The following is a 14055-nucleotide window of genomic DNA, read 5'->3' on the forward strand; positions in this document are numbered from 1 at the left end:
GATGGGAGTGCCCCCAAGCCACTCCCATTAGGCAGTAGCCGACGGAGCCAGGACTACAGAACAAATCTAATTCAGTTCAACACATGTTTATTGACTACTTGCTACTGTGCTAGTTGCTGGGGATTCACGAATTAATTAGACATGATCCCTGGCTTAAGGAGATCACAGTCTGATGGGGAAAACGGACATAAAAAACTGTAGAAGGAGCTAGTAAATTCTCTACTTGGGGGTATATGGTATATACTAAGTGTTGTGGGAGGGAAGTGAGGTAGCAATTAAGTATGCTTTGGAGTAAGATGGGAAGTAGATGGTGGAAGCCAGAGAGAAGAGCTGAATTCCAGGGTCAAACCAGGAGGGAATGGTCAGGGATCGAACTATCTAGGTAATTGGACTAGATGACCTATAAGATTCCTCCCTTCATCTTAGGGATTTTCTGTGACTCTGGAGCCTCTGCTTCTTTCTGGGCAGGTTACCCTTGATATATTTGGAAAGTTGTGTGGTATTCTTGCTCATTTCTGCAGAAATATTTCTTTTCACAGAGGTTTTCAAATAAAGTATTTGTACCTTTTATCTTCTTAAATGGTCTACATTGGTAGACGGTATTTATGTTAAGGCTCACCAAATGCTGGAATAGTATTGGTGCCTTGGAATAGGTCCACAGTCCCCTTTCTGCAGTTTCCAAATACAAAGAGCTTTTGAAAATGTAAGTGTTTTTAGTAACTTACTTGGTTGGCTGAATCTGTCCTGAACTATCCTGAGGCTACTTAGAGTTTTTGTGTGTCTCATTGGGTGTGATTGTTTATATGTCCTGCTGTAGAAATAATACTAATGTGTTTGATGATGAGGCGTTACTTGCGGGATATATGCAAAATATCTCTCTTCCAAAAAGCCAAAAAGTTATGAATTTCAAACACAACTGGCCTGAAGGGTTTTGAATAGAAAATAAGGGGCTTGTAGTTTGAAGTTTTGTATGGTTTTCTAAGCAAATTCTCTATCCTTTTTGGCTTGGTAAAGGGTATAGTGTTAATGTTCAACTGTTAAAAGTTATCTGTATGGCTAATCATGGTTCAGGAAGCTAATAATTGACAAATAATTATTAATTAAGGAGATGATAATATCTCTTTTTGAGTATCTACAAGTCTTCATGTGGAAGCTGCCTTTTTTTTTTTTTTTTTTAAGCACTTTGGTATTCGTGTGGAGAAACTTCATAGTTAGACCACATAAGGAAGAAGGATTTTAGTCTTTAAGTTCTCTTGGTATCAGAGTTGTGGACCATGATATTTAGAATTAGTAGATGTTTAAAATAATGTGATGGCTGTTTGTGGAGACTTTGAACAAAAGCTGCTCTAAAGTTAAAAGGACTCTAGCATTGATTTCTCACCACCATGGACTTTAAGTGCATAGTTATGTCAGCCAGACCATTTTGAATGGGGTACTTTTATTTCCAGTTTGTAGTACTGACTGATAAATGGACTTATTACAGAATTAGTGTTAATAAAGTAAGAATTAATTATCTTTCGTTCATTTAATAAAGGTGCTTTATTTGTAGGTTGTTCCATTTTAAATGCTTTAAGAAAAGAGTGTTTGGCAGTTGAATCCTTCCTTAGTATTTTCAGTATCATGGTTCATTTTATTTCCAGTGTTAACACAAACCCACAGAGTAAATGCTTCTGTGCTAATGTCTGGATCTATGGTGTTACAGAGGAATGCAGGCAGTAGTTCAGATGGAACCGAAGATTCCGATTTTTCTACAGATCTCGAGCACACAGACAGTTCAGAGAGTGATGGCACATCCCGGCGATCTGCCCGAGTTACCCGCTCCTCAGCCCGGCTGAGCCAGAGTTCCCAAGGTATAAGAATTCATTCTTCCTGACCATGCCTCATAGCCAACTCACTGGTCATTATACTATTGTGTTAATGTGGAAACTGGTCTGGTCTCTTGGCTTGGTGTAGGTGACAGAATCTGGTAAAATGCAGAGTGTATGACTGCAGAAGTATCAGGTCTTTAAAAATGTTTCTGTTTGGGGTATTGTCCAATTTGTAGATCCAAAGGAACTATGTCTAATATAATGGTGTGTGACACATGTATGTCTTAAGTCGTTTAACTTTTCCCTACAGCTTTTCCATCAGCATGGAAATGGGAATGCCATCTCTTTACTTTATTAGAATGGCTTAGACTTAGGGATTTAAATTTTTTTTTTTTTTTTTATTTTATTTATGATAGTCACAGAGAGAGAGAGAGGCAGAGACACAGGCAGAGGGAGAAGCAGGCTCCATGCACCGGGAGCCCGATGTGGGATTCGATCCCGGGTCTCCAGGATCGCGCCCTAGGCCAAAGGCAGGCGCCAAACCGCTGCGCCACCCAGGGATCCCGACTTAGGGATTTAAAATAGTATCTTGAACTTGTTTTGGGAGGATGTTCAGTACTTCTCAGACTTCCAAAACTTATATTTATTTCTGTAATGTAGCCAGACACAATTAGTAGATATAACTAGTTATACCAAACTATCAGTTGCAAATACCTAGAATTTTGCTTTGGTAGTAAAGAACGGAGAATCTCTGTGTTGAAAGGTAGTTTGAAGGTTCTCTAGTGCAATTAGCCATCTGGGCTTAGATTTGGAGGGTACCCCTAATCCCTCCTGGTTCTGCTCTGGGATTCCCTGTGGTGGAAGGAAGGTTGTAGTTAATACACAAAGCTGATGATCAATAGGTGATAACAAATTAAGGGGGAAAATTTGTAATATGCTTCAAGCACATAAGTAGTGCCAATTTGGTTATTGCTTTATGAACACATTGCAAAAGGAGAGAAAAACAGTTTTTTAAGCAAGAAAATGGGAACATTCTCAACAACTGTTCTTAACTTTATTTTTGAGTTTAACATTTCAGCTGAAATGTAGCTGTCGTCTCTGGATTCTCAGTTTGAAAGTTTTTATTTTTTTTTTAGCATAGTGAGAATTTTGATACATGACTGCTGTAATTCAGATATGATGCTGTGTAGTGGAATGCCATGATAGAAAAAAATCATAGTCCCTGCCCTTAAGGTGCTCACACACAGTTCAGTGCAAGATATAGATTTTTCAGCTGATCGTGGTCATGCATTGTGGTAAGAGCTCTGAGAGGTTTGCATAGAGTATCTAGGAAGTTCAACAACTGCCTCCAAGAAGCAGACAACTTGGGGCAGGTGTCCAAGGTGGAAATCCTAAAGAATTTAAAGATTTTTTTTTTTAATTTATTCATAGAGCAGAGAGAGGGAGAGGGAGAGAGAGAGAGAGGGAGGGAGAGAGAGAGAGAGGCAGAGGGAGAAGCAGGCTCCTTGTAGGGAGCCTGACATGGGACTCGATCCCAGGTCTCCAGGATCATGCCCTGTACTGAAGGCGGCGCTAAACCGCTGAGCCACCAGGGCTGCCCGGAAATCCTAAAGAATCTAATAGGAACTCACAGTGGAAAGATGGGAAAATGTTATTGTAGGCAGAGGGAGCAGTTTATGCAAGGGAAGAGACATAATATTCTTACAAAGCATAATTGATCATCCTTGGACATCTGAAAGTTGTAAATATTAAAAACAGCTAGGAAATACCTGGGTCCTGGGTCTCTTCCTAGTTGTTGTACTTCATAACTGTGGAGTTGCACAACTTCTAGGGATATTATTCACAATGTAGTCTATGTAAGGTGGCCTTCTCAAAAGCAAAATGTAGATTCTTAATGAATTGAGCCTAACCTAGCTGTGTACTAACTTTTTTTAACCCAAAAGTTTGAAAATTTCAGTTTTCTTCTTTGGAGAACTGTAAAATTTACCTATCACTTTAAGATCTTTGTCATTTAAAATATGCTTTAATTTCAGCTTTGAATCTTTTTCTAGTTCTTTTTTAAGTGTCATCAAATTAGAGATGTAAAAAGGATGCTGGGTGCTTCAGAATAGGTTTTGTTATCTCAAAGAATCCCAAAAGCTATGTTCTTGCCTCGCTCTTCATAAATCTGTTATGATTTTGCTTCAGAGTATCCAAGAGGGTAATCAGGAAGAAAAGAACCTAAGCGATCCCTAAGGAAAGGAAATATTTGTATATTGTTATATCTTTAGTAGTAGAATATCTGTTTTAGTGGATTGGAATAAGGGAAGAGAGGATACAGCTAATATTTAGAAAGCGCTAGATCTAGGTACCAGAAGTCACGTTAAATGCTTTATATGAAATATCTCACTTCTCATGGTAAATGTGTGAGGAATGTGCAACTAGTATTTTGCCTTTTTTATAGATCAGGACAAAGGCTTGAAGAGATGAACTTGCCCAAAATGCTATAGCTAGTTGGTATGGTGGAGTGGAATTGAATGAGAGTCTTGATTCCAGGAGCTAAACTATTCTATACTATATATTTAAAAAATAATTTTTATTCATGAGAGACGCAGAAAGAGAGAGAAGGGGGCAGAAACATAGGCAGAGGGAGAAGCAGGCTCCCTGCAAGGAGCTCGATGTGGGACTCGATAACAGATCCTGGGATCACGCCCTGAGCCAAAGGCAGACGCTCAACCACTGAGCCACCCAGGCATCCCTATTCTATACTATTTTGTACCTCTATACCTGATCTTGGCCCTTTAGCTTATATTTTATTTAATAAAATAGGTATTTTACCTATTTGTCAGATTTTCTGAGGCATAAAGAGGAGGGTATACAGCTAATAAATCATATGGATAATAAAACCCAAATTTCCTTCTTCTCTAATTGTTTTATTATCTCTTAAAATTGGGGATCAGATTCCAGTCCTGTTCGAAATTTGCAATCTTTTGGCACTGAGGAGCCTGCTTATTCTACCAGAAGAGTGACCCGTAGTCAGCAACAGCCTACCCCAGTGACTCCGAAAAAATACCCCCTTCGTCAGACTCGTTCGTCTGGCTCAGAAACAGAGCAAGTGGTTGACTTTTCAGATAGAGGTGAGTGAGTATGGGATGATTTGATCAATTACAGAGAAGATCTGGTCAATTTTCTCTTAAGGAAGGCTTGGGGCCACTCTGCAGATAGATGCTTTATACTGACCAAATTCAGCTAGGTAAATGCTGTTTACCTGATTGCTTTCTTGAATATCTCACTGAGGATAGTTTTGTATTAGAGTACTCTTGAAGACTAGAGTAATTAAATTATTAGATTGGACCCATAATAGGCAAAAGGAACTGGAGCCCTTTTACCTATAGATGAAGAAAGTTTGAACCACATTTTCTTAAAGTCATGCTTGTCAGTCCACTTATCTCTGTTTTTTGAGGAGGAGTGATCTTTGGTAATGAGGGATGGTGAGCTGTTGAGATTGTGATTGACCAGCCCAAATTAGGCCTTAGAGCAGCAATTACAGACTGAGGAGCATATAGCCTGCCAATATGCTCTGTTAGTTTGCTTGCACAACGTTTACCTTTTTTTTTTTTTTTTTTAATTTATTTATTTATTTTAGAGGCAGAGATGGTGGGGGGCAGAAGGAGAGGGAGAGGTACCAACAGATTCATGTTGAGCGGAGCCCAAGGTGGGGCTTGTTCTCAGGACTCCCAAGATCATGACTTGAGCCAAAACCAAGAGTTGGACGCTTAAGCCACTGTGCCTCTTAGGTGCTTCAGTGTTTACATTTTTAGAAGTTTGTTGCCAACATTTGAAAATAGGGAATTTCACATCAAAACATAAAAACCTGGGTTACTAGTTTCTTTTTTTTTTTTTTTTTTTTTTTTTTTTTTTTTTTTTTTTTTTTTTTTTTTTTTTTTTTTTTTTTTTTTTTTAAATTTTTTTAAACTTTTATTTATTTATGATAGGCACACAGTGAGAGAGAGAGAGGCAGAGACACAGGCAGAGGGAGAAGCAGGCTCCATGCACCGGGAGCCCGACGTGGGATTCGATCCCGGGTCTCCAGGACCGCGCCCTGGGCCAAAGGCAGGCGCCAAACCGCTGCGCCACCCAGGGATCCCACTAGTTTCTTTTAAAAACTGGAAACTCTGGGAACGTGTGGTGGCCATTCACTCACAGCATTGATTACTGGAGTGGAAAAGTAGTTGTCTCCTTAAGGTGGACAGTTGGTTCTCTATTTGGCCTTGCCCAGCAAGTGTAGGCATTTGGTTTACAACCCATGATTTACAATCTGAATTGTTAGATTACTGACACGCTAGCTCAAGAGTCAGGTTCGTTCACACTCACACCAAGTCAGTCATCAAGGAGGACACCTGTTTTCATTTCTCTTCCATCCTGTGTGTCTCCTGGAAGGAGAGTTGGATAGTCATTTTAAAGAAAAATTTACTTCCATCCAGTTTTGATTACCTGTGATGGGGGGCTTATGAGAAGCACAGATAAGTGAAATATATTAGGTAAACCCCAAAAACTGGATTTTACTTAGGATGTAAAGTAGCACAAAAGAATGATGTTAATTTCATTTTCCTAGTAGCTTTATAGCAGATAAGTGGTTAAAAGTCACTGGTTAAATGATAGCCATAAACTCTTCTGAATAGTAAACCTCTAAATGAACCCCATTTATGAGCTCTCCCAATTGCTTTGCTTTAGAAACTAAAAATACAGCTGATCATGATGAGTCTCCACCTCGAACTCCAACTGGAAATGCCCCTTCTTCTGAGTCTGACATAGACATCTCCAGCCCCAACGTGTCTCATGATGAGAGCATTGCCAAGGACATGTCCCTGAAGGACTCAGGCAGCGATCTCTCTCATCGTCCCAAGCGCCGTCGCTTCCATGAAAGCTACAATTTCAATATGAAGTGTCCTACTCCAGGCTGTAACTCCCTAGGTGAGTGTGACCAGCTTTCTGACACCTGTGTTCTATGGTTTTTGCCCTCTGAAATTAGGATCATGAAGAAATGTTTCATCTTCTCTTGTGATCTAGCTCTTTAGGTTCTTCAGTGGTGCTCAGAATATCAACTGGGTTGCCCACTCAAACAAGAAGTATTTTTGCTTCTTGGTCTGTTGTCAATAAGAATAGATCTGGTTGCAAGGACATTAAGTGGGATGCACCCACCAGTTTATTGAAAGCTCCCTGTGAAAATTTCCTCCTCTTTCCTGCAAAAATAAAACCGAAGACCAGTTATCTTCAAAATGGCTTGTTGTGTGGTACATAGTTTGAGCTTAATGCAGAATATTGGTTGTATGGTTAGAGCTGATAAGGAAATGAGAAAAACAGATTTCTTCTTGCACGGCCATGAAACTAAAAGGGCACAGATGAGACCCTGGTCTTTTGTGACTTTGGTGGTTGTAGGTCTTCTATATTTGATAAATATAAACCAGACAAGTATCTCTTCTCAGATAAATGAGTATCTCAGTGTTTTTTTTTTATGACCTTTACCTTTTACTGACAGATTCTTATGATGGTTTAAACCTTATTAACGCTCCTTAAGTGAGCTTCATTCCAAGTGTTGGGCTTAAGTTTTTGTCTAGAGTTGGAAGGCACTGATTGACATTATAGGCTTTTCTCCACTGAGTCTGCTTCTCAAATCTGTGAACTTTTCAACCTGACCATCAGGTTCAGAAAAAAGAGCAGAGTAAGCTGTTGCTTTGCAGGCCCACAGTATGTTTTCCCTAGCATTTAATTTATCTGGATCTTTTCCTGGTCTTCGCACCACTCTCTCAGATAATTTCAACTCCTCAGAATGCATAGAGTATATAATAAGTTCCCCTAAACCATCACACCAGTCATCACTCAAAGAAAAGAATTGTTTCAGGCCTAAATCAGTATCCTTGGGTAAATGATGAAAAACTAAGAATAGACATCATCATATAAACATTAGTATTTAAGAGCTAGCTAATGTACTTTAAGATGGTAAGGGGATCTACTTTTCATATGGCAAGGGAAGAGACTCAAGCTCTGCTAGTCACTATCCATGCTTCCCTAAATTGTTACTTTTATGTACTCTGTTTGCCACATACCAGACACCGTTTGAGTTTCTGGGGGTGTAGCTGTGAACATGTCAAACAAAGTTCCTACTGTCATGGAGCTTATAGTCTAATTGGGAAAGGCAAGACAGGTGGATACATAATACGTCAGCTTAGAGATACTTCCTTGAAGGAAAATGAGGGAGTGCTGAGAGGGTAAGGTATTGTGCATATATACAAACCATACACACACAAACAGGTGGTAAGGGTATGGGACACAAGAATGCTTAAGCAGTTTGAAGCACACTTACGGGCCAATATGCCTAGGACAGAGCAACCAGAATGGATAGGAGGAGATGAGGTCTGCGTTGGACCTGACGGTATGTTATTTATGCTCAGTCCTTAACCTCCTTGGAGTAGATGAAAGGATAAATATAAATCTGTTGCATCAGAGGAAAGTTTACTTTGACTTCTCGTATTAATATACTGGCAAAGTTTGAAACATATGAACCTGAACTTCCAAAATTATTTTTTGATAAGGGGTGCCTGGCTGGCTTGGAGCATGCAACTCAATTTTAGGATCATGAATTCAAGCCCCATGTTGTTGGGCATAGAGATTACTGAATTAAAAAAAAAAATCCATTGCTGAAATTGTCTTTGATCCTGTTCCACTCTTTATGTTCAGCAAAATAATGTCATTAATTTTTTTTTTAATGTCATTAATTTTTAAAAATAATTTTGGTGTAAAAGTATTCTGTGCCTGTGAAAACTGAAAACCCTACAGGGAGCCTTGAAATGCATAAGTAAAAGTTTTCCTTTATTCATATCGCCAGATATAAAATTATTCTTGGGGGTTTTTTATGAATGGTTCTAGCAAGTGTGCATGTGTGTGTAACACATTTATACACACACACACATATATATATATATATATATATATATATATATATATATATATATTTCTTTTGTGTTATCGCAAAAGGGAAAATATAATGGTTGGTTTCGCATCTTAGATATTTTACTTTACTGGGATGCCTGCGTGGCTCAGTGGTTGAGCATCTGCGTTCGGCTCAGGGCATAATCCAGAGTCCCGGGATCGAGTCGGACATCAGGCTCCTTGCGTGGAGCCTGCTTCTCCCTCTTCCTGTGTCTCCACCTCTCTCTCTCTCTCTCTCTCTCTCTGTCTCTCATGAATAAATAAAATCTTTAAAAAAAAAAAAAAAAGATACTTAGGGTTCCATCTGTTTAAAGAATACAGAGAATTCATTACATTGATAGTTTATAAATTTTATATTTTTATTTTTTAATAAAGATTTTATTTATTCATGAGAGAGAGAGAGAGAGAATGAGAGAGAGAGAGAGGTAGAGACCCAGGCAGAGGGAGAAGCAGGCTCCATGCAGAAAACCCGATGTGGGACTAGATCCCGGGTCTCCAGGATCACGCCCTGGGCCAGAAGCAGGCACTAAACCACTGAGCCACCCAAGCATCCCATAGTTTATAAATTTTTAAAATTGTCCAGTATGGATTGACATTTAGATTATTTCTCATTTTATCTATTTTGAATAATACTGTAATGGAAGCATTATATGTATGTATTTTAGTGTCTTGCTAGAAAACCTGTAGGAATAAATTTATAGCAGAATTGCTAGATCAATAAATTAACTGTTCCTTTTTAACACTTTTAATATAGACACATTAAATTGGTTTTAGTTCATATATTCTAAAATAAGACATGACTTGAATAATTTACCCAGAAGTTATAGATACATAATATTTTAGAAATATCTATAGAAGTATGTCTAAGAAATATCTATAGAAAAAGGAGGGTTTCTATAACATTGACACTTTACATTTTATAATGATGTTGGATTACTGAGGGTAGTTTTTTCTATGCAAGATAAATTGAATGGATCTCCAAAAATCACATTTTTAATAATATAGTCCTGGAGAAATGGCAATCTACATATCATGTATTGATTCCTTTCTCCCCCAATATGTGAATTATTTTCATTCTTTAAAGCTTACTCTAAATCATGTATGACTTTTTAAATCCCATATGATTTTTTAAATCCCGCTGTCTTCATTAACCAGAAGTTTTGTAAACCCTTTGGTTAAAGAAACTTATAAAAAGGAAATAATGTTCAGTTCCCTCTGTGTTTCCCAAAACCACATGAAAAATAGAAAAGTGAAGAGGTATATCCCTTAGATAAAATGAGCTTTCTATATTATTGCTATTAATGTCCTCTCAATAAGAGTGCCTTGTGGTAACTTCCTATTTATTTCAGTGTTTAGTTTTAGGTGTACAATATAATGATTCAGCAATTCTATATATTACCCAGAGCTCGTCAAGATAAGTGTACTCTTGAGCCCCTTTAAATCTATTTCACCTCTTTCTCCCCCCCCACCCCCTAACCCCTTTGGCAGCCACCAGTTCTCTGTATTTAAGAGTCTGGTTTGTTCCTTTGTTTTGTTTCTTGTATTCCTCATATGGATGAACTCCTATGGTATTTGTCTTTCTCTATCATATTTCACTTAGCATAATACCCTCTAGGTCCGTCCATATCATAAATGGCAAGATCTCATTCTTTTTTATGGCTAAGTAATGTTCCTGTGTGTGTGTGTGTGTGTGTGTGTGTGTGTGTGTGTCCGTGTATACATATATACATATATATGTAGAACACACGTCTTCTTTATCCATTTATCTATGGATGGACACTTGAGTTACTTTTGTAGCTTGGCTATTATAAAGACTAACTGCCTGTTTAAAAATCTGATTACAGAAGAAGCCTAAGTCTTTAATTTATTTATTTATTTATTCATTGTTTTGGAAGCCTAAGTCTTTAAACAGAATCAGCCCCCTTCCAAAAAAATGAATATATTTAATCTAGGTCAAAATTGCCAAAATATGTTTATTTCCATAATAGAAGAGTCCATTTTCTTCTTCATTTTCCATAAGTTTCTTTTGGATTATTGCAAAATGCTCAATTCAGTTTTGATATCATTGCATAATAGAAAGGAAGCAACACTTAATATCGATATAACTTGATAATTTAGCATAGAAAAGTTAAATATCACCAAAAGAAAATGTTGTTTTTGCTCCTTTTTAATAAATGTATGGCTTTACGATTTTTTGGAATTTGAGAAATACATTATCAGAAGAACAGAAGGAACTACTACTAGTATATTGAACATACTACAAGTATATTCAAAGATCGCCAGATCCATTCTGTGGAAGAAAATAATTTTTTTTTTAAGATTTTATTTATTTATTAATGAAAGATAGAGGCAGAGACACAGGCAGAGGGGGAGAGAGAGAGAGAGAGAGAGAGAGAGAGAGAGAGAGAGGCAGAGACACAGGCAGAGGGAGAAGCAGGCTCCATGCAAGGAGTCTGACATGGGACTCAATCTTGGGTCTTCAGGATCAGGCCCTGGGCTGAAGGCAGCGCTAAACTGCTGAGCCACTGGGGCTGCCCGGAAGAAAAGAATTTATTGTGGGTGCAAGTTATGGCCCTGTCATCACTTACCTTTGGTAGATTCAATCTATGATCAGATATATATTGGATAAAAATAATATATTTGGAAGGTAACACAATTGGCGTACAGAGAACTATCACTTTATGAGCTTACATCTTTTATCTTGAGATTAAGTTTTCCCTTCTTTTAACAGGACATCTTACAGGAAAGCATGAGAGACATTTCTCCATCTCAGGATGTCCACTCTATCATAACCTCTCAGCTGATGAATGCAAGGTAATTGTATTCATTACTTGACATATAGTTATCCAGTGAGTGCTTACTTAAGGTTTGTCAGGTACTCTACTAAACACTGGGGATCCAATGTGAACAAATAGGCAGGGTCCTTTTTCTTACATTCTAGTGAAGGAAACAAAAGTACAGTTGTTTTTTAAAAAAATAGTCAAACAGATAAAAGAATTCTAGTATGTAATGAATGCTTGAAGGAAATAGGGAGATTATATATGGAATACTTGGAATATCATCTTGTAGTGCATTGATACTTTCCGTTGAAAGTTGACTTCAATGACAGCCAGAGACCTATTCCATTAGGAAATAATTTGCATAAATATGTGATCTCAATATTTATGCATTAGATTTTCTTCTCATGAATCTGTGAAGACATTTTGCTCTTTAAATTTTTTCATAATTATTTTCCTTTCTCTCTGTTTCTACAGAATACTTTTCCTTTTTGTTACCCTCAATCACACCTACTCTTGGCTGGTTCTTGTTTTAAGTTCTTGAGAAATATAGTCCTAAATAACCTTTGGGATTTGAGGGTAATAGATTTAGGAGAGTCTGAGATCCTATTTTATATGTTCTGTGTGGGTTGCAGCTACCAGGAATGGAACTAATAATGGAGAAGCAAGAGTTGAAAACGTTCTTAATTAAATGGATTGCGTGGATAGTATTTGGACAGGTTATCCAAGCTCATTACATCAAAGTGTTAACTGTTGTTCTTGTGGCTGTTATTTTCTGACAACGCCAAGGTCACAGATTTATTCCTGTCTGAGCCAGTTTTATCCTAAGAAAAATTAGAATCCCTAGCTAATATTAGTTCTTTCTGATTCAGGAATTAGTTCTCTTATTCAATAGCTAGACCACACGATGGGAAATTACTTTATGTCTTCTATAGTCTTTTAACAAAGTATGTATACTTTGAATTCTTATATGGATTTTAAGGTTGAAGACACTCTTATTTTTCTTCAGTCCAAATCTCTTGTGTGAGGAGGGTCATTATTTCTTCTGCTCTGTATAAGAGCAAGTGGTAGGTCTTCCCATTAGCCTGAGACCAAAACATCTGCATCAGAAGCCAGCAAAGCACTAGGTCTTTCTCTGAAAAGAACTGTGGTCTCTTTTTTGAGAGCTATCCTCTGCCTCTTGTCTTTAAATATCCTGATCTGATACTGTGGATGGTTTCACATAGAAGTTTTCCTAAGGTACAATTTTTTAAATTGTTGGCTTGCGGCAATGTGAACAAGTTAATTAAGCAATTTATTTTTTAAAAAGAAAAATAAAAATTTCAGTTTGAGAAAGAAAATTCTGGAAAAAGAAGGAAAGCATTTCTTGAATTTTTCTTCAGTTTTTTTCTTCCTCGCAAGAGAAATCAGGCTCTGCATAATCCATCTCTACTACTGGAACTTGGAGGATCCATAGAATTTCTGAAAGATACATATTTTTATTATGTTTAGAATTCCAAATGGAAAAATTAGACTAATTCCTTGCATTTATTGAAAGCTTTGTAGTTTTAAAGTACTTGCATATACTTGATTACCCTTGAGTTTCCCGGTAAACGATTGCAATCAAGAGTATTACCATTTTTATTCAGTTACAGATTGCGGTGACTGCACACTGTGCCAGGTATCTGAGGATTTTCTGACTGAGAAAAGACTGTTCAATGAGCTAACTTTCTCATTGGGGGAGGCAAAACACATACAAATGAATAAAGAAGAATTTCATGCAGTGATAAATGTGTGAGGAACAAAAAACTAAAGATACAGAGATACGGCTGTTTTGGGAGTGACGGGAGTACGGCACTGCTTTTGTTCAGGTTGTTAAGGAAGAACCTTGCAGAGGAGTTGGCATTGGACCTGAGTCATGGCTGATGGCAAAGAGACTGTTATGTGAAGATCAAGGAGGTGAGATGTAGGTGGAAGGACGAGCAAGCACAAAGGCTGTGAGGTGGGGATCAACCCTATGTGGAGTTTGAGGGGCCACCAGTAGGAGTAGGCCAGTGTGGCTGGAGCATGATCAGAAATGAGGAAGCAGGATCCAGATCCTGAAGGACCTTTAGGCCTTGGCACGAGGAGTATGTCTTTATTGTGATGGCTGTGGGAAGCACTCGGAGGGCTTTAGCAAAGATGTAATACCATTTCATAAATGCTTTTTAAAATCACAGCTTGTTTGCCTGTGGAAAATGGACTGGAGAGGGTAGGAGTGGACGCAGTCGACTTATTAGAAGGCTGCTCCGAAGCTCAGGCAGTAGCTGGTGGCCGGGACTAGGTGCTGTATCATTGGAAATAGTAAGAATTGATCGGATTTAGGATATGTTTTGGAGGGGGCCAGCCTGATAGACTTGCTGATGGATTTGATGAGGGGAGAAGCAGCAGCAAGGTTGACCTTCAAGTTTTTGACTCGATGGTGGTTTAAAAAGTGTTGCTATCTGTCGATAGAGGGAATATTTGGAAGGAGCAGATTTGTG

General features: G+C 38.0%; 1 protein-coding gene across 4 annotated transcripts in view; it reads left to right on the forward strand.

Moving 5' to 3' along the window:
- The window catches only part of KAT7 (lysine acetyltransferase 7), a 33582-nt gene that overhangs the window by 1070 nt on the left and 18457 nt on the right, over positions 1 to 14055 (forward strand). For 2 of the 4 annotated variants that reach the window (XM_038547626.1, XM_038547627.1), the window contains exons 2-5: positions 1755 to 1850; positions 4748 to 4924; positions 6522 to 6761; positions 11509 to 11591. In XM_038547626.1, the coding sequence (XP_038403554.1) occupies positions 1755 to 1850; positions 4748 to 4924; positions 6522 to 6761; positions 11509 to 11591 (596 nt within the window). Of the gene's footprint in view, positions 1 to 1702; positions 1851 to 4747; positions 4925 to 6521; positions 6762 to 11508; positions 11592 to 14055 lie in introns of all 4 variants that reach the window. The other 2 variants (XM_038547628.1, XM_038547629.1) reach the window with 1 other exon arrangement.

The sequence above is a fragment of the Canis lupus genome, chromosome 9 (genome assembly GCF_011100685.1).
Source record: "Canis lupus familiaris isolate Mischka breed German Shepherd chromosome 9, alternate assembly UU_Cfam_GSD_1.0, whole genome shotgun sequence".
Lineage (NCBI taxonomy): Eukaryota > Metazoa > Chordata > Mammalia > Carnivora > Canidae > Canis > Canis lupus.